This window comes from Alexandromys fortis, unplaced genomic scaffold, assembly GCF_014885135.2.
Source record: "Alexandromys fortis isolate MF-2015 unplaced genomic scaffold, M_Fortis_MF-2015_v1.1 scaffold_17, whole genome shotgun sequence".
NCBI classification, from domain to species: Eukaryota; Metazoa; Chordata; class Mammalia; order Rodentia; family Cricetidae; genus Alexandromys; species Alexandromys fortis.
This window is the reverse complement of record NW_026067896.1, coordinates 4,268,377-4,289,173: the sequence shown is the minus strand read 5'-3', so window position 1 is coordinate 4,289,173 and position 20,797 is coordinate 4,268,377. Positions and strand designations below refer to the sequence as shown.

Genomic DNA, 20,797 nt, shown 5'->3' with positions numbered 1-20,797 from the left:
TCTACCTGCTGACCTCTTTCCTCCTCTGGACTGGCCAATGTTAAGCCACAGAGTTAGGATGGAGTCGGGGAAAGGCTAAGAAACTGTTGAAAACCTGAGTCCTTGCAGCCCACAGTGTTTGAAGGGATGGGTGACGGAGGAATCCATCCTCTACAAGAGGCTGAGGGTGGCCATGCATCTGAGCCGTTCAGCTCACTACACTTGACCAATAGGCTTAACACTGCAGATCCACTGTGCTCTCCCACAAGAGCTCGTGGTTATGGGACACTGCCCAGGCTTATGTAGTGCAGGCGCCTTCCCAATGTGGGATTCCCCTCTGTATGCTGTGAATACCATTGGTTAATAAAGAAACTGTCTTGGGCCTGCGCAGGGAATAGAGGTAATTGGGGGAATACTAAACTAAATGCTGGAAAGAAGGAAGAAAGAAGGAGGAGTCAGTGAGAAGCCATGTAACCCTACTGGAGCCAGATGGAACTTTATCCGATAAGCCACAGCCACATGGCAATACACAGATTAATAGAAATGCATTAGATTAATATGTAAGAGTTAGCCAATAAGAAGCTAGAGCTAATGGGTCAAGCAGTGATTTAATTAATACAGTTTCTGTGTGATTATTTTGGGGCTGGGTGGCCAGGAAATGAACAAGCAGTCTCCTCCAACAGCTCCTGGCACGAGTCTAGAGAAGTGGTAGGCTGTATCCTCAGGGCCCTTTCAAGCCCAAATGCTAATGAATCACTCTTGCATTTTATATATTTCCATTAATCATTCCCAAATGCATTCATCCAGTCTTTCTCCTGCCCCTTGCCCATACATGCACTTCACGGGATGTGCAGAGAAAGTCAGCTCACTGGCTGCATTCCTGCAGCCTGTTCCCAAAGCCTTCGCTAGAGAGAGAAGCCTGCTTCACGACAGGCTGTGTCATGTAGGAGCAGGACTCGGCGTGGAATTTGCTTTCTAGTCAGATCCCCGGGGATCTGCATGGTATAAACTCCTGACACTTCTGTTTATCATTGGCAAACACACAGATGACTTTTATTTCCAGAACATACTGGCCTAGTTTGTTATTGCTTTGGTTTATTTGGGCTTGGGACATAGATCTGTTGTTCCTCTATTGTTATTGTTTGATCAAAGGGGTTTCCCAAACAACCAAATTGGAACCTGTGTATTTATTCTTTGCTACTAAATTTTCATCCCAATGGAGGAGGCAGGAGGAATGGATTCAGAATCCAGTCCCTTTCCAGAGTCTAATTCAGCACCTGGGGGTTGGCTGGTCCCTGAGCTCCCTGTACCCTGCAGGAGCTGCTGTGTTCTCTAAGGTTGGGGATGTTTTCGTTGTGAGGATGGGGTCTTTTGCTGTCTCTGTGTGGTGGGATTTGGAGGTGTTTCCTCCAGGACCTCCCAGCTCCTGAGGAGAAGGCAGGGCTGTGGGCAGGGGCACACTCACGCATCCGAGGCTCTCGCTCGCTGCCTGCAGCACTGCTGCCAGTTACTTAGATTGCAGCTCAACATTGTCAGGGCTTAAACTGAGTAACACTTACTCCAACCCTTTTGAATTTTCTGAGACATGCAATTGCTGAAATCTAGTTAATTTTGAAACATGGAATCCTTGAAATACAGTTAATTTAGCTTGAAATGTGAAGGCTAAATTTATGGTCTTAGTGCTTAGTGTTGACATCAGTTTCATAAAAAAAAATTACCCTTTGTCAAAAGTCTGCTGCAGGCTGGTTATTGTTGTTCAATTTGCCTAAAAATGAGGTAGTTAGCAAGCTCCTGATGGGGGTAGGACCTTAGGATACATCTTCTGACTGCTTCCATTTGGAGTATAATTATACAAACAAATATAAACAAATTTGAACTCATCTAAGTGAACTGAACTTGGAGCTACCCCACGATTTAGTATGCTTGTCTATATCATTTTAAAGGCTACAGCTCCGTGAATTGTCTTGATATATGAAGAAAGGGATATATGGGTGAGACCTCTCTCTGTGTTTTGTGGAACGAAATGACACCTTGGATGACAGCTTCTAAACGGAGCCATCGCCTGTCACGTGACTGCACAGGGACTCTGTGCTGGAGACGGTGGAGCCCGTCAGAGGCATGCGGCGAAGTTGGCAGCGCTGGGCAATCGGGATGATGACGTCGACGATGGTCCTCATCCTCCAAAGCTGGAGACTTGGTGGGCAGAGTGAAGTGGAGAAAAGTAGTACTTATGATTCAATTTCTATAAAACAAAGGAGTTTGGGTAATCGGTGTCTGAAATGCTGGCTCTTTCTCAGAATGCCACTGGCTTCCTAGTTGTGGGGGGAGGGGCGCACCTGTGGATTGTTTTTGCCTTCTGGTTGTCTATAAGTGGTAAGGAGTGGCCTTGCCAAATTTAACGTGCGCTGTTTAGGGTAAGTGGTAGGTTTTTAGAACGCCATTCAAGCAACCCTTACCTCTGCAAAGCTGGTACCACTGGCTCCACTTCACAGGGAAACAAGCCCAGAAGGTGGAGAAATTTGCCTCAGCTGGTAACGAGTGAGACGGAGCAGCGGTCTCCATGGGATCCTGGTGACCTTCGACTGCTTTCTCAGAGCAAGAGATGTTTTCTTGGGTCATTCTGCCAAATTGTAATTTACCCGTAATGATTTTATTAAAAGATCACTTTGCCAGAAATGAATCAAATGCTCTCTTTACTGGGGGAAGTTGGGAATCTGAAATCAAAACGGTGGAGTGAGATGGGGGTCAGCGATCAATGTCTGAAATATGATCCCTTCATTGTTTTCAACTTAAGTCTAGAAAAGTTTGCTGGAACTGAAACATCAGAAGCAAACACAGGCAGGAGCTGGGTTTGGAGCAGGAAGAACAGAGCAAAGGCCCAAAGAGGCAACCAGGACTCATGAAGGGGGCTAACAGGGAGCCTGGCCACACACACTAAAAAGACCCTAGACTGTAAGGAGGGGCGTGGGAATGCTAACCTCCTTGACTTAGCAATTGCATGCTGTATGCATGTATAGATATTTTACACTGTAATTCATAAATATGTACGCAAACAATGTTAACTTCAAAATAAAATAAAAACAGCCAGGTGTGGTGGCTTGCGTCTTTGATCACAGCACTTGAGAGGTTGAGGCAAGCAGATCTCTGAGAGTTCAAGATCAGCCTGGCCTACAGAATGAGTTCCGGGGCAACATAGTGAAACCCTATCTCATAAATAAATAAACATTTTTAAAAAGTAAAAACAAAAGTTCCTTCAAGTAAAAGAAGTGACCAAAAAGAGCAGGTTTGTACTGTTGTCTACACAGCTGCGGCTTGTGAATGTCTCGTTTGTCGTTTTTTAATAATATGGACTAACGATGGCAAGGAAGTTAAGGCAGAAAGAAAAGTCTGGGGGAACTTTGGGGCCCAGGTGCATTCAGAAAGTTGCTAATTTATTCTTTTGGAGAATTAGCATTCTGGCTGACACGGGATCTGCTCATGTCATGGAAACCAGATTTCTGGGTACTTCACCATTAGCGAGCCCTGATGGCACTCTTCTTGTCTGGGTTTCCTGAGTTTATTCAGGTCCCACTTGAACAGAAGGGGTATGCAGAGGTACCAGAGGGGGAGGCCTGCAGGGCAGCCTTTCCTCACTGCTGTCCTTAGCTCACCCCAGTCTCTGCGGAGCCAGCTTTTGTGAATGTGTCCTTTAGAACTGAAGAGCGCCAGCTTCAGGGCAAGTGAATCAGCTGGTGATGGGCAGCCGGATGCGTGCTCCAGCCGGGGTGGGAGAGGACGCGACACATACAACAGGAGGTCCTTAGAAGAGTTTCCAAAAATCTTTCCAAAATTCCTAAAAGTCCTTCCTTCTAAGGACTTCTAGAAGTAGGTGCCTTTGTGTGCAGGCTAAAATCTGCCTTGCATGGGAGAATCTGAAAAACCAAGTTGGAATTCTGGCAACCTTTAGGGAAGAGGCAGTTAGAGACCTGTGGGCTCGCAATGGATGGGGACATGCTTGTTCGTATCTCCTGCTTGGGTACTTCTTTTCTGGCTGTCCTCTCTCAAGCTCAGCTGGCTCTGTCTTGTTTGATTGTTTTCAAACAGGTTTTTAAAAAATTTATCCAGAAGATTGAGGTGTGTACAGATGTATGCTACACAGCGACAATTTCATTATATTGAAGGAAAACCATATTTACTTAATAAAATTGCCAGATAATAAATAACAAATTCCTGTTCTAAAGAAAGCCACCTGCCCCTTCTCAAAGTACTTCCATTTTTAAGAACACTGAAAGGCCTCAAAGTACATTTCTTCTAAGAAGGCTAAAATGTATGACCCGATACCCATCCATATTAGCTTCAAAGGGCCATTATAACAAAGAACCCCAAACCGGAAGGAGAAAACGTAGGCATGACCTGGCGGCTAGCCTCCCTTGCACACTGTGTTTCTAAATAAGAAGCATGGCACACCGCACTCCGGAAACCAGTGCCCTGGAAACCAGGGCACTGAACTCTGAAGTAGCTTAAGTATCTGGCCGGCGGAGGAGTCCGCATGCCCCATGTCTCCTTTCCATGATTCTCCGGCACCTTATTAATGGCTCATGGGTTTATTGGATTTGAGCAAATTCAACAACCCAGAGGTACGTTCAAGTAAATATGAACATTCTGGAGACTTTTAATGAAATAAAATCAGGCCTTTCTGGACAACAAGAAAATCAGTCTCTGGCCTCCATGCGCTGGCCCCAGGAGAAGCCCCACTCTTCCTCCTCCTCCACACACCCCCACTTTCTGTCCTGTCTTGAGGAAGCTCCTGGAAAGAAGGGAGACATTCTAGAAAGTCTTCACATCAAAGCCTGGCTTGCTTTGCTCCTTGCCAGAGGTGAAGATTTATCTTCAGTATCCCCCCACCCCTCCACACACACTTCTCTCGGTCTCTGTAACAAGCCAAGATCAGCTCTGAGGTAGAGAGGAGGTTACAGCAGCAAGTGCACTCTGAGAGTCCAGCAAGATGGGGGAGGGGGCAGAAGGCTGTGTTCTGTGTCCTTAAAGACACTGGACCAAGATGAACTCCTCTCCTCAAGGCACCCCTCTTCTAGTGCTGAGGGTGTGTGGTCTTTACCAGACCATGGAGAGTCCCCTCAGGGCGCAGAGGACAATTGAGGATCAACTTCTATGGCAGGTGCAAGGCAGCACGGCGGGAGGGACAGTGGAGTCCCAGAGAGAGGAGAGAGAGAATGGAAACATAAGCAACATGTTAAAATTCAGAACAAAAGTAGACATTGGAACACAGACAGGTTTGTGCCTGAGTTGTCTGTGGCTGAGTTGGCACTGAAAACTGAGAGGTTGAGAAACTGCAAAAGAAATCGTGTGGCCTAGAATATTAACTATCCAGCCTTTACAGACATTTTCTGACCTTGACCTACAGTCTGTCTCCGTGAGTTTACAGCCAGCAGCATCGGCGTCCATCAGCTTGTGACTGAGCTGTGGGGCAGGCATAAAAGGTGGCTGCGGCATAGGCCATGAGACAAAGAGCCTAAGAGTGTTCTAGTCAAGCTGAGTGAGGGACCCTGTGGGGAAGCTATGGGATGACAGAGCTGGAGAGAAAGCCTTCAGAGGCAGGCTGGCTTCGGCCTCCACAGTTAGTGGGCAGCAGGAAGTCATGATCCTCAGAGAACAGCGTGACAGTGATCCCAGCCCTGCCAAAACATTTCCCCAGCAAGAGCAAAAAGCCCTGGAACGGAGCTGTGAGGGGCCAATCCAAAAGCTGCCACAGATATTAGGTAAACAGCAATGAGTAGCAGGGTTAGCAGCCTGACCAAGGGGCTGCCTCTTAGGAAAGACCACCTGGTACAAAGTGAGACAGGCTAGGTCCTCAGCCACACCCACCTCTTACAACCTGCGAGCGTTTAGACGGGCAACGTTACCTGTTACCTCTTTGCCTCTCCCGTCTGTGAGACGGAGGTAACTGGGTCAGATAATAACTGTGGGATGCTTGGCCCTGGAGAAGTATTCAATGAATGCAAACAATGCTTGTGAGACAATGACCGCATTCACGTGTGCGCGCACGGGCGCATGCTCGTCCCTTATCAACCCCACCAACGGAGCCTGAGCCTCCTGCAACACCCCGACTGTCTGGAAGGTGGTTCTTAGAAAAAATAATTAAACGGGGGGGGCCTTGGTTTCAGACACGCCTATTGTTTACTGAGGTCCTGAAGCCTGCATCCCTCCTCTTAGGAAGTGTGCATAGGCCACCGTCGCGTCTTTGTAACCAATGCCATGCCCTGTTGTTATGGCAACCAGTTTTCCCAACAGCCCTGCTATTTTCTACAACTCTCTGGTTTCCTCCTGTGCTAAAGCCCACAAGCACAGAATTCTCATTATTTATTTATTTGTTTGGAACTTCCGCAGGGAATGCAGTCAGCTGTTAGTTAGCAAACTGGCTGTCTGAAGCTTCCCGGACAGAAGCCCCCAAGTTAAGCCCGAACATCGCCCTGCACGAGAAACCTCCACAAGCCAGGCCTGGCGTCGGAATGGGAGTGCTCACTGTTAATCTCAGCACTTTGGAGGCAGGAAAGGGAGGCAGAAAAAAACAGCAGAGAATCCCATGGCAGAGGACCATTCTACAAGATTTAAGGCTAGGATAGCACTGCCTTATTTTTAAATTATTTCCAGGGGTGGGTAGTTAGCCCAATGGTACATGACTTGCCTAGTATGTAAAAGGCCCTGGATTTTACATCCTGAAACCACAAAATAAAATTTATGTATTTCAATATTAACACTTGCAGCTCAGACTCACGCTTGCTGTGTAGAAGAAGATAATCCTGAACTTCCGACCTTCTTATCTTTACCTCCATGTTGGGGCTACAGGTATGTCACCACATGTGGTTTTACGAGGCGCTTGGGTTCAAACCCAGGATATTGTTCACGCTAGAAAAGCACGCTACCATCTAAGCGGTGTCTTCCATGTGGCCGTGTATCCTTTTAACAAATGTTCATCTTATGTACTCCTTTAACACATGAGAATGTTTAAAATGTTATCACAGCAAGATATTGATCCTAACAGCCACGTCACCTTAGTTCCTGAGGATGGCCTGTGTCTCCCTCTCGTCCATTCTTCCTTTCATCTCTTGCCCTTGCTACTTGCACCTGCTCTCTGACCATCCCCTTAGGCTGAGAACTGGAGCCGTCTTGCTAGCCACCTTCTTCCTTTCTCCTTTGCCAGAGGAGCCATGCAGCTTTGCGGATAACACATTCTCTGCTGCAAGCATTGGTTTCCCACCCTTCTCCTAGGAGTACCCGGCGCGGTTCTGCCACCACAACCTGAGCAAAGATGTTGTCTTCCACCTAACGGGACACTCAGGAGGAGTGCTTCTTCCTGCTCTCTCCTTACTTCCCATGGAAACAAGACTGAGCCAACTGGGGATGTGGCTCAGTGGTGAAGAACGGTTACTGCTCTGGCAGAGGACAAAAGTTTGGTGCCCAACACCCATGCCGGGTGGCTCACGATGCCCTGTGTCTCTAACTCCACCTTGAGCCTTTGTCTGTGGCCTCTGAAGCTGGCTGCACTCATGTGCAGACACCCGCACAAAGACCCCCACACATACATATAAAATATTTTTTTAAGAAAATAGATAAGGTGATGTAGCATCTTGCAGTTATGAGATGAGATCCAGCACTAAGGATGGCAGAGCAGGGCGTTCAAATAAACCCAGGTCCTTGAGAGCATCCTAGAACAGTTGCTAGTGCTCACCTCCAGACTTGCACTGTAGACCCTGACTTACTAAACTGCCTTCTGCTCATGCAACCAGACACAATGTCTAGATGGTACAAAGACTGACAGGGGTCCCCTTCATTCAGTAAATATCCACTCTGCTGAGCACTATGCGTGTGAGTCAGTGAGGCCCTTGGCCTTGTGGGAGCAGGAAACAGAGACAAAGACTAGTGTTAAGAAGAAAGTAACTAGCTAGACAGTCACTGGGGAGAGCTGGCTTCCCTGAGGAAGTGACATCTGAAGTCAGAGCTGAAGAAAGAAAAGGGTGGGGTTAAACACTCAGAGGGCTGTGATGTGCTCAGAGGAAGCCCATTCTAACCAGTATCAAAGCCTGGTAAGAGGAAAAGGTTCCCTGTATTCAAAGAACAAAGAACAGGTCAAGCTGGGCCACTCTGAATGAGAACCGGATAAACAGTACTGGAGATGCAGCAGAGAATGAGTCAGGCAATGGATTCTTATTCTACACAGAGGAGGAAAAGGGGGAGGGCTAGGGAGATGGCTCCGTGGTTAAGAACTCTGGCTGCTCTTCCAAAGGACCTGGGTTCAATTCCCAGCAACCACATGGAGGCTCACAGCCATGGGTTCCAGGGGGATCTTCTGCCCCTCTCTGACCTCCATAGGCGTTGCATGCATGTGTGTACAGACATGTGGGCGAAACACTCATGCTCAAAAATTAAAAACACAAGAAAGGGAGAGAGGGAAGCTATTTGAAAATATTGACCAAGAATAGCAGGGCTTGGCAAGCATTTAAAAGGTTGTTCCCTCCGTCTACACAGTGGACCTGTTCTCAAAGAGAGGGAGGAAGGCAGGAGGAAGGAGAGAGGAAAATACTGTTCTCCCTACGATGTGAAAACAAATGTCAAGGGTCACAGTTGGAGCAGGTTTTGCAGAGGTCACATGGGCAATGGTGATGATGGGGTGCAGAGGAGACTGTCACACAAATAGACATGGGTCCTCCCATGTTTTGTTACAACAGGAACAGCCTCGCCTGTGAACTTCGCAGACTGGAAGATTAAATGTCCTTAAAACTATTATGTTTTTAAAACTCTGACATAGCTAAAAGATCGCATGATAGGTGTGGGGAACAAAGATCCTCACTTCATTATAAGAGTCCTGGAGACTCTGAGTAGCAAAAGTAAGACTCATCATGATAGACACAAACAGGTTTGAGAAGGTGATGTGAAGAGGTCCTGGGTGACGGACTGTGCTGAGACTCCGAGTATCCTCACGACTATGTTCATTCTTCAGGGACTTCCATCCCATCAGAGAAGAACGGAAGCCCGGGATGGGTGAGGGTAAGGCTCAATGTCACACAGCTAATGCCACACAACTAACACCCGTAGTAAATTTCAGATTCATTAACCATGTAACTGTGCTGTCTTCCAGCAAAGCAGCAAGGGAGGGGCTGGATGGAGGAGAGCTGGGGGAGGGGCTCAGGGTCACGGCACACAGGAGGTGCTGACTTGGTAGCAAAGGGAGGAAGTGCGGGATGCTGAAACAGAAAAGCTTCATCTGTCTGTGTGGTCCCCCTGAGTGTGGCTGTATCCAAGCACAGGGCAGTGGTTTGGAGATCAGTAAGTTCTTGGTTGGGTCCCAGACACAGGCATCTGGCTAGCAGCACTGACTCAGCTGAGTTGAACTACTGAAGCAGACATTAAGAACAACCAAACAGGGCTGCATCGCCATGAAGGAGGGCCAACTAGACCTGGAGTCTGGGGGACTTTGCACCATTTGTACAGAAAATGTGGCTTCCAGCTTTGCTTCTTACACAAACACCCTCACAAGCAGACGTGGCATTCCACACCTGCCCTGTGGAACCCAGCCGAGTTGGGAATGGATGGAGTTCTATACAACAGTCTAGAGAATGGCCAACCTGCCTGACCTCGTGGACATTTAAGACTCAGACATGGAGCTGGTGCCTTCAACTACACCCCACTCCCACACAGGCTGCGCTGGACAGTTTTATGGCAACTTGGCACAAGCTAAAGTCATCCAAGAGGAGAGAATCTTAATTAAGAAAATGCCATGTGCATCTGTGTGTGTTCGTGTGCATCTGTGTGCGTCCGTGTGCATCTGTGTGTGTCCGTGTGCATCTGTGTGTGTCCATGTGCATCTGTGTATGTTCGTGTGTCTGTGTGTGTCCGTGTGCATCTGTGTATGTCTGCGTGTGTCTGTGGGATGAGTGTATGTGAATCTTTCTGTCTCTGTGTGTGCCTCTGTGTGTGTGTCCATGTGCATCTGTGTGTGTCCGTGTGCATCTGTGTGTGTCTGTGTGCACCTGTGTATGTCCATGTGCGTCTGTGTATGTTCGTGTGTCTGTGTGTGTCTGTGTGTGTCTGTGTGGTGTGGGGTGAGTGTATGTGTCTCTGTGTGTGTCTGTGTATGTCTGTGTGTGTCTCTGTATGTCTGCGTGTGTCTGTGGGGTGAGTGTATGTGAATCTGTCTCTGTGTGTGCCTGTGTGTGTGTGTGTGTGTGTGCTGGGAGGTGTGTGTACGTGAGTCTGTCTGTGTGTGTGTGTTCATGCACTCACCACACATGAGTGCAGATGCCTTTAAGGACCAGAGATGTTCGGTCCCTCTGCAGCTGGAGTTAAAGTTTGTGAGCAGCCTGACGTTGGTGCTGGGAGTCAAAATGGGACCCCAGGAGAGCAGCACTGCGCTCCACTCTCACCATCCAAAGCCATCTCCCCAGCCCCCACTTTCTCAGTTTTTATCAAGAATAAAAGTTTCATCTGAAATCAGATAACTGTTATTCTTCCCAGAGACGTTCGTCTTGAATGGGACTGGACAGTTCCTGAAGCACCCTCTGCAGCGCTGCTCTGTAGAGATGGACACACATGGGCCACCAGAGCACAGGGAGGGGCGCGCTCAGTGCCGATGGGCTACAGGAACCCAGCCCTTAGTCACGTAAATGCTGGTGCAAAAGGGTTCATAATATAAAAGAACAAAACATCAAGCAGATGGGGGTGAGGAGGGCTTGGAATCCCTGCTGAGAAGTCACAGCAGTTTAGACACTGCCCAGGGTTTAGAAAAAAAGAGAGCTGAGTTCCCGTCAGGCTGTTCAGCTTTCCAGCTGTGTGACCTTGCTCAGTCGTTCACCTCGTCTAACCTCAGTTTCTTCCTCCAGAAAACAGCTACTCAGATCTAAACGGCAGAGAAACAGACACGATCTTGGGAGGAAGCAGACAGGAAAACACTGGAAATCCTCTCACCGTTCCCAGCGTCCAGGGTCTGTGTTCACACAGCAGTAGGTATCTACTAATGCTGCTATAACACAGTACCACAAACCGCTCAGACATCAGAAGTGGTTGTCTCAGCTCTGGAGACAAGAGGCTCTGGGCCACACACAAAAGGCACCAGGCAGATTCAGCCAAGAACAACCAAGTTTACTAATGAGGGCTCAGATACTAGAGTAAGGATCCTGAAGGAGGCTCCTGAGGACATCCAAGCTTGAGAAAGATCTCAGAAGCCAGGCAAAGCACCTTGATGGTTGAGAGAAAGCTCTCCTGTCCTCCCCAGGCCCGGCAAAGTCAGGAGGCAACAATGGAGTCACTTCAAACATACAGCAGGTCAAGTCGGAATTATATGACTTTAATGTTCAACTGGCAATGTCTAGGGGTCTAGCTCAGGTTTGTTTTCTCTGCCAGTCAAAGAATTCAAAGGTGCATGGCAGCAAGGGAAACCTCAGACACAGCAAACAGGATCGGCCTGTAAAGAAAGGCTTTTAGGGTGAGGAAACACACTGAGCAAGGCACTTGGAGAAAAGACCCTAGGCTTTGCAAAGGCGGCCTCAGGAAGCTGAAGCCCTGTCTCCTTGACGGCTGGGAGTTTTTGTTTGTTTATTTTAGGGCTTTTGGGGGGAATCTTCCTCCCCCAATATAGGGTTGGTCAGTTTAAATAATGACAAAGGCTTTCACAGGTCCACAAAATTTAGGCGGACATGTTCTGGTCTGGCCTTGAACTTGATGGACAGGTTCACAGGCAGGGGTATTATGGGGTACCTGAAGACAAAACCGCCCAAGAGACCTAAATGTGTCAAGTGGAGTCTTTATAAATCGCCAGCAGGGCCTATCCCAAGCAGATTGGCAGGAAGCAGCCTCAGGCCCCAGGTGGTTGAGTTTTTAGGGGCAAAACCCGCAGCTGTGACCTCTAGAGAAAGGCAGCTCTGCCTGTCTGCAGCAAGCACTGTTTCCAGAAGCAGGAAGATAGCACAGTTCAGTGGTCGGGCAGTTAACCGTGCTCAGAGTCACACTGTACAGGAATGTATGGCCAATCCAGAGACCAGTTTACCCAAGGTAATGTTATACTGAAGTACACCTTAGAATACTTTCATGAGATGGTGTAACTAAAGGTCAGTAGAACCTTTACCGCTACAGGAGAACCCCATTGGCGGGGTGGGAAGGGGAGAACCTGCCAAGCCATTGTCTTAAGCTACCAGGGTTTTGTCTCAGGAGGATAAGAAGGCAGCCATTTTGAAAGATGGCCATCTTTATCTAGCAGAGGTCCCTCCCGCATCCGGCTGCCATTGAGAACTCTGGAGAGCAGGACAGTGCCTTGTAGCCTTGCTGACACTGGACTGTCCCAGCAGGAACGGTAATGAGGGGAACTTGGGGCTTCCTAGAAATGTATAAATTGCTTGGGGTTTGTTATCACCTGTTTCTTGTAGGAACATTTACAAAACAAACAAATCCCTTATAACTGAATAACTAAAAGGTTTGCCTGGAGAGATAGACGGTTCCGTGGGTAAGGAACTTGCCATGATCTTAGGCTAGATCAACCCTGAGAGCTCACGGAAAGGGGGACAGAGAGATCTGACATTTGCAGGGTACTGTGGCATGCATGCCCATACACACCATCCTCAGGGTACTCTGGCATGTGTGCCCATACACACCCTCCGCAGGGTACTCTGGCATGTGTGCCCATACACACCCTCTGCAGGGTACTGTGGCACGTGTGCTCATACACACCATCCACAGGGTACTGTGGCATGCATGCCCATACACACCATCCGCAGGGTACTCTGGCATGTGTGCCCATACACACCATCCTCAGAGTACTCTGGCATGTGTGCCCATACACACCCTCCGCAGGGTACTGTGGTATGTGTGCCCATACACACCATCCGCAGGGTACTGTGGCACGCATCCCCACACACATCATGCACACTGTCACTCACACAATAATAATAAGAAAAATAAAAGCTATACATTTAGCAGAAAGAAATGTTTTCTCACCATAGAATCAAGCGTAGGCAAGAACCACAAAAGCTGAGTAGATGGAACATCTTCTCGGGTGTGTAGAGGGGAAGGGCAACACACAGACTTGCTAGTCTATTCACCCAGAGGGCTCCCTCACCGGCGCGGTTCAGCCAGGCATTCCTTGCCTACCCTAGCCAGCACCCCTGAAGGTGGCAGGCATGAGTCAATCACTGTCTTAAGACAGAAGCACCAGATGTGACTGATGTCTAAAGAGTGGGACTGGAGTGGGGGTTCATGCACAGAAAGACCTAGGTTAGAGGTTCTCCCCAGGACTGTCCCTCTCCGAACACATCTCGGGGAATTCAGGCCACCTTCCTCCACTTTTCCCTCTCAGAAGGAACAGTGCAGACACGTGCTTCCTTGGTTCTTCTGTGATCCGTGTACACAGCAATTCCCCAGGCTGAACGAATTGCTCGGCCCTTCTCCTGCAGCCCAGCCCACGCTGACCTGGTTGGTGTTTCTGTGTTGGTCTCTTGTTTATGATTCACTTCTTGAAACAAAGAAGGACGACCTACTCATCTCTGCACTAAATGACTACTGAACAAACAGAGCAACAAGTGGTCTTCCATCTTCAGTCTGTGAACACGAGAGAAGACCTAGAAGGTTCTCTTCATAGCATTATCAAAGTGAATAAAAGCCAATAAACTTTTTAAAAAAGTAATTTGGGAACCACTAAGATGAATTTTTAGAATAAATGCAGACATCCAAAATAGGGTTACTTAGCATGGAATGTTGATGCAGATCCACGGGGTTGGGAGGGAGTTGCCCATTCGATTTTTATTGGGTGCCATCTACATTCAATGACGGTCCCAAATGCTGGGTCTAGAGCAGAGAAAGCGCAATATTCCTGATGTCACAGAACTTCAGTTTAATTACAAAGGAAGATCTAAGCATTTTAAGCAATCATGAGTGTTTGTGAGTCATCAAGGGGATATGCCAACAAGAACAGACAAACAAACTCTCACCTGATGCTTCGCTGTGCCAGGAGAGGGGCACTCAGGGGCCACTTCAGGATGTCCCTTGTGCTGTCCTATGCAGCTAAGCAAACATCAATAGCCTAGCTCTAATCCAAGGTGCCCCATGTCAAGGAAAGACTTGGATGGAGTGAGCAGCGCATTTAGAGAATGAAGTCAAGCCCCAAGAGGTGAGAAGATTACGGTGTTGACCTGGAAGAGCCATAGGGGGAGATAGACTGAATCTCCCAGGACTGAGAGATCTGTTTGTGAACCCACAGGGCTGGGGCTCATCAGGTGGGAACAGGAAGTAGGAAGAGTCTTCGAGGAAGGTGCTCTGCAGAGGTGGAAGAAGCATCCTACATGAAGGAGGCTAAGCCAGAGGACCGGGGCTGCCAGACATCAGACGAGATCATCAAGAGATTAGGCAGACCCTGCATTCCACTAATTGAAAATCAAAGATCCTAAAACCAACCCTCATTAACTGGAGGTCGTTTAAGAGTGGGGGTGTCTTAATTGGGTTTTTATTGCTTGAAGAGACACCATGACCACGGCAACTCTTATGAGAAAGCATTTAATTGAGGAGGTGGCTTATAGTTTCAGAGGTTCAGTCCATCATGACAGGGAGCATGACAGTGTACAGGCAGCCATGGTGCTGGCTACATCTTGACCAGAAGGCAGCAGGAAGTTGGCTCAAAGCCTACTCCTACAGTGACACACTTCCTCCAACAAGGCCACACTTCCTAATAGTGCCACTCCTTTTGAGGGCCATTTTCTTTCAAGCTACCATGGTGGAGTTTGCCATCAGAGAAAGCCAGATCCCAGTTCTGGGATGGAGAAGTTGTTCGTGACAGTCTAAGCCTCTTTCCCTGGCTTATAAACACAGGAAGCAATGGTTCCTATTTCATCCTTGTACACATTAAGTGTGGTGATTTACATTAAATGTCAAGGACAGTGCCTGACCCTTCAGAAGCCGTCAGCAAATGGTAGCTAAAGATAATACTAAATACCTTCACTGTCTTACAGCTCATTTAGGGAAATCATGCCCCAGCTCTCCAAAGTGCCATCTATATACCAACACAATTATTTAAACCTATAAAGAACTACTTGAGAAAAACTTGAGGTGTTTTACTCGCTAAATAGATTAGAAAAAAATGTACGGGCAACACTTGCAGTTTTCAGGAGAGACCGACAATGGAATGGCAAAGGGACTAGGGGGCATCAGTGGATGGACAGCTGCACTGGGCGGGTTGTGGCGACCTCAGACTCTCCTGGGAGAGTCCCCCTCCCACAACAGAAGTACAACAAAACAACCAGTCCAGTCCAGCAGACAGAGCTTAGGAGACGCAATCCATGCCAGACCAGCTCCTTCTGCAATAAGTTTGGAAATACGGGCCAGGGAAGGGCACCTCCAGCTGCTGCAGCTTCAGCTAGGTCTTCGATCCCAACCTCCTGACCAGCAGGATCTGAAAACTTGATTGCATTCTGCTGGCTGCTGGAAACAACCTCCAAAAGCAGGAAATAGAACCTCAGGATCAGTTGTACGTGAGAGGAATGGGGGGGGGGGCAAGAAACTCAGTTGTGGAACTGGCATAAAAATAAGCCTCCCACCACCCACGCGGAACCCTTGCACAAATCCGCAGAACGCTTGTCAGATGGCACGCCCTCAGTCTGGAAGGTGGGTGGGAGCTGAGCAAGAGTCTAAGGCCCCTGTGCTGGAATGGAGCCGCTCAGCAGACAGGGTTGTGGAATCAGGATGTGGGGAGCCTATGGAATCTTTAGCCTGGGCCGGAAGTTTCCAGGGAAGGGTTAAAGTTGGGTGAGAGACTTTCTTAACAGAAGCTGTGGGGTCAGAAAGACACCCGGGAGAACTTCCATAAGCTGACTCAGGCTGGGGGATGTCCAGCTGCAAGAACTACAAGAAAGGAGAGAAAGAGAAAATGCAGGACAGCTGCGGCAACTGAGGGGCAGGGTGGACCGCGTGCTGCTCGTTCAGAGAAAACCTCTATCGGTTGGTGCTCAGCCTTCTGGAGAGAACCTTCATGGAGCCCAGCTTTGTGTCACATATCCCCTAGATGTGGAAGACAGAGAGGGGTTAAGGTCACCAAGAGAAAGGTGGCACCCACTGGACACTAAGGAAGAGGAACCAGGACCCCGGGAAGAGAGGTTTTTGGAAAACTGAGGAACTGAAGGTACACGGTTGAGGGAGTTTCCAGATGAGGACAATTGATCTGAAAGTCCATTGGGCCTGGACAAATGACCTCTAGGGTCCTCTCCAGCTCCATCCTAGAAAGTCCACTGGCCCTGGACAGATGACCTCTAGGGTCCTCTCCAGCTCTGTCCTAGAGCAAAGGCATCTCGGTTGGTTTACAACCTGCACTGCCTTAAATCCAGCTCTTCCATCTGCCTGCCTCCGTCAGAAATGGATTATTACAAAGACTGGCATTCTGGTCCCCTACACAGCACAGGCACCATAAGCCATGGGGTTGGGTTCACACATGGGGACACGAAAGATGAAATGGGTGGGGGGCTAGGGGGCTGGGAGGAACAGAAGAATGGAGAGTCCTGGCCCAGGGTGGCAGAAACCCAGCAGGTTTGTAACTTTCTCATATGACCCAAGCTGACCCAAGATGAGTGTTTCCAGCCTGCGAAACCACAGCAAACAAGCCCCTTTGGTCCCCACCAGTACCGGTGCACCCCATAAAAGTTAGGCCCATACAACCTCCGGCCTACAATTGGCCCTGCCTACAAGTTAAGCCAGGACAAAGGTGGCCCAAAAATTATGGAAATGGCCAACCAACAACTGGTCCAGCTTCAGACCCATACTGTGAGAGGGAGCCCATCCCTGACACTGCCTGGAGGGCCAGGACCCAGAGACTGGACAACCTAGAGACCAGGTGTTCTGCTATACTCATAGGTTGCTACCTAGTTCACTTGCCATCAGAGGCTTCACCCAGCAATTGATAGCAACAGATGCATAGTCCCATAGCCAAACAAATTAGGGGGAGCTTGGAGAAGCCTGCAGAAGAGGGGAGAAATGATTATAGGAGCCAAAGGGGTCAAGGGCACCACAAGAAAACCCACAGAATCAACTAACCTGGGCTCATAGGGGCTCACAGAGATTGAACCCACATCCAGGAACCCTGCTTGGGACTGACTTTGGCCCTCTGTATACATGTTACAGTTGTGTAGCTTGGTCCTCTTGGGGGACTCCTAACAGTGGCCGCAGGGGCTGTCTCTGGCTCTGTTGCCTGCTTTTGGGACCCTTTCCTCCTCATCCAGCCTTGTGGAAGAGAAGCCTAGTCTCGCTGCAAGTTTCCTGTATCATGGTTGACCTCCATCCATGGGAGGCGTGTCCTTTTCAAAGAGAAAGGAGGAGCCCACGGGAAGGGGACTGGGAGGAGGGGAAACCCATGATTGGGCTGGGAAAAAAAAATCAATTAACAATAAAAAAAAGGAGCACAGCCTGACGCTACCTTGTCTGAAATGTCGGGACCCTAAGCAAAGATCTAGCCAAGGAACGGCCTGTTCCAACCACGGGGACAACGTCAGCAACGTGAGCTGCTCTGAGCTGCTCCAGTGCAATTCCACGTGCAGAGGTAGAAAGCTAAGATGCGTACGATGTGTAGTCACCACACGGTTCAGCCCTGCGCTTGCTAAGTCCAGAGACTAACAGAAGGTGCACCACGTAGTAGTTACCAAGTAAATAAACTGCACGTGGTGGGGGGAGGAACTTAGGTCCATGGAGGACGGCACGTGGCAGGAGTGGGGGGGGGAGGAACTTAGGCCCATGCACGCCTTGTTCGTTCTTGAGCCTCAGAAGTGTCCCCCCACTCTGATTGACACTGCTAGGGAATCAAAGTGCTGCTGCGCGTCTCGGACACTGTCCCTGGACTGGAAACGAGGCCCTTCTCTGAATGGCACTGTCTTCAGGACCTCGTAAGGCTGTTCCTGTTTGGAAAGGTTCCGTCTATGAGTGTACCTGTCCCACGCCTTGCAGCAACCAGACTTCATGATATATAAACAGAAAATAATGAACAAATGCTGGGAAAGATACGAGGAACACGTATGTGCTTATTCAGTCAACCCATAGCAACTTTTGTACCCACACAACAAACACACATGCACACACGCGTGCTCCGAGCGAGCGCCAGCCAAACAGCTGCTCCTTGAAGCTGTACTTCCTTCTTTTCCAGGCCCAATCTTTCTGACCGTTGTCTGCTGGCGGGGCTTCCCTGGCCTTGGACTCTACAGAGAAGGGTGACCCTTTCTTGGGGAAATGCTGTCACCGCTAACATTTGCAGAACCTTCAGAGAGGCTCTTCTCATTCTCCTCCTGACACCGAATTCAGCCAGAACATCCTTTGGGATACAACAGCAGCAGCACCAGCACCAAATAGCCACTGTGGTCGCTGGGACTCAAGCAGTTTTAAGATGAATCCAGTGTGACCGCGGTTTCCCCAGGCAAGCCGAGGAGGCTCATACCTGGCTCCCAACTATGGAGGACGGGCACTGGGGGGAGGAAGAATATTTGAGCCCAGGAGCTCAGAGTCAGTCTGGACAATATAGCCAGATCTGGTGTCCTTAAGAAAATAAAAGGAGCAATTGCTCGGACTAAAGGGAATGTTGATTCCCAAGATTATAAAGTAACGCAGCGCAATGAGATCAGGCAACAGAACTTTAAAAACCCAAATATTGATCTATGTAACAAGAGGTAAGGTTTCATTGGTTTCTCCTTGTGACGTCACCAACACATTTAGGGTCAAAGGTCCGTCTACCTCAACAGTATCTACCTCGGCAATGTGTGTGTGAGTGTCTGCTTTAAACTCAAATCCTGACTCATGGCTAGACCAGAAACGTCTCTGCATGCCGCACACCGCGCCCCCTTGTGCTCTGTGCTCTATTACCCAGTTCTCGAGCTTCGGGAAAGGGGGCTGGAGGTTGATAATACATAGACGCAGAGACAGACCTACACACGGACCTCCAAACGCTGGTTCAGAAAGCCCCAAGAATGCCCCCTTTATTGTGTACAGGGGCAGATTATATAGAGATAGCCACGCCCCAGCCAAACCCACCAGAAACCACTCTCCTGCCATCAGGAACTCCTGAAGGTCTCGTGCTCAGAGCAGCTGTGGGCACTCAGGTCAGGGGAAAACAAGAAATTCAGGATCTGGGGTCTCACTGCTCCCAACATCTGCACACCCTCATGGGATTTCTGCTGTCTGACGAATGACCTAGGTGAGCATTTGTATAGTTGAAACCGGTTATGTCTTGCTTTACAGAGAGCGTTCAAGCATCTTGGGATAGGAGAGAAGTCCTTCACTATGACATAACTACTTGGCAAGGGAGCTGGAGAGCCACACTGGTGGTGGGCAGGCATGACTGGTGCCCTGAACTGGGTTAGGATTTTGAAGCCCAGCCACGGGGCTCATTCCCAACAAGGGGGGATGGAGGAGGAGACAGGAAGGCTCTACCCCGACCATTCTGCTCAAGATTCTTGTCCATACATCAAAGATGTGAGGGCCAAATAACCCAGGGCATGGAGAATTACCCAATTGAGTACAGAGATGGCCAGAAGGGAAGCTGGACCAAGGCTGGGTAAAGGCCCACCGGCTCAGGTGGGAAACGAGGGGTGAGCTGAGGGTTAGGTTTGCGGGTGAAGTGGGCTGTCCTCCTATCCCGCCCTCCCACGCCCGGGCCAATGCATATGCACTGGCTGGCTGAGGCCAAGAAGCGCTGGATCAAAAGGATGCAGAGAGGTGGTAGGTAGCTCAGTCCTCTGGGAAGCTGTTCTTGACCTGGCTCCCTGGGCTCCATTCTGGCAGCTGGTCAGCCAGCAGGTCCTATTCTGTCCCTCTGTCACCCCACCCGCAAGCACGCCATGGGGTTCCTGGCTGCCCTGGGATCCCCTGCAGCTCTAGCTGATTGCGGGCAGCCGGGCCTCGCGGGCGCGGGGCTCACTCACCCGCGTGCAGGCCGCCCGCCTCGGGACCGCTGTCCGGGGCGGCGGCGCTGGGCAGAGCATCCGAGTCGGTGTAGGTGAGCCATGTGGACTCGGTCTCCCGGGTCCAGCTCTCGTAGTAGCGGGGCTCGATGGCATCAGCCCGGCTCCCGCCGCAACCCATCCTCCTGTGTTGCGGGCGAGCCCGGCGGCCGCTCGGCTTGCGGCTTGCGGCTGCAGCTCAGCCCGGGCGACGCAGCTCCGGCCCGCGAGGAGGCGGCCGCAGCGGCAGCGACATTGGTCCCCTAACCGCCAGAGCCGCTACCAGCACCAGGCTCCCCGGGCGCTCGCCGCCCCTCCTCTCCGCCTCCAAGGCCCTCCTCCTCCTCCTCTCCACTCTCCTTCCCCAGCTCCCCCCAACCTCGCCTCTCCCACCGCCCCGCTGCAAGTCCCTCCTTCAGTGCTCCGCAAGAGAACATGCTAAGGAGAAGCAGACAGGTGGGAAGAGGGGAAGGGGTCCCTCTTCGGTCTTCGGTCCACCTCCTAGATTCCCAACCAGTCAGCCATCATGGGTCCACCCATGCACCCGCCTGCTGACCCAGTCATCCATCTACCCATCCATCCTATCATACCGTCTCGCTCTGGATAGCTCTGACAGCTCACAGAAAACCACCCAAGTTTTTGAGCCACTTGTTATCAAAGCAACGGATAAACTAGAAAATTGGGGAAATAATGTTGTCCCCTAAAGTTAAGTTAGAGTCGGTGCCTATTTACTGGGTGCATAGGAAGCAGGGCCCATGATTTCAGGGCATGTCACTAACGCCCTTGCCAGGTCTGCAACTTCCTGATCTTCTGAATTTTGTTCCCAAGAAAGCAAAAGACCACCAGGACCATCAACCAGTGAGAACACCAATGAGTGC

The 20,797-nt window shown here is 49.7% G+C and overlaps 1 protein-coding gene across 2 annotated transcripts in view; it reads right to left on the bottom strand.

The window, feature by feature from the left end:
- Nucleotides 1-20,215, bottom strand: part of Baalc (BAALC binder of MAP3K1 and KLF4) — a 46,649-nt gene extending 26,434 nt beyond the window's left edge. For both annotated transcript variants that reach the window (XM_050163424.1, XM_050163426.1), the window contains exon 1: nt 19,902-20,215. In XM_050163424.1, coding sequence (XP_050019381.1) covers nt 19,902-20,061 — 160 coding nt within the window. In that variant the 5' untranslated portion in view covers nt 20,062-20,215. The remainder of the gene's footprint in view (nt 1-19,901) is intronic.
- Nucleotides 20,216-20,797: the final 582 nt, after the last annotated feature.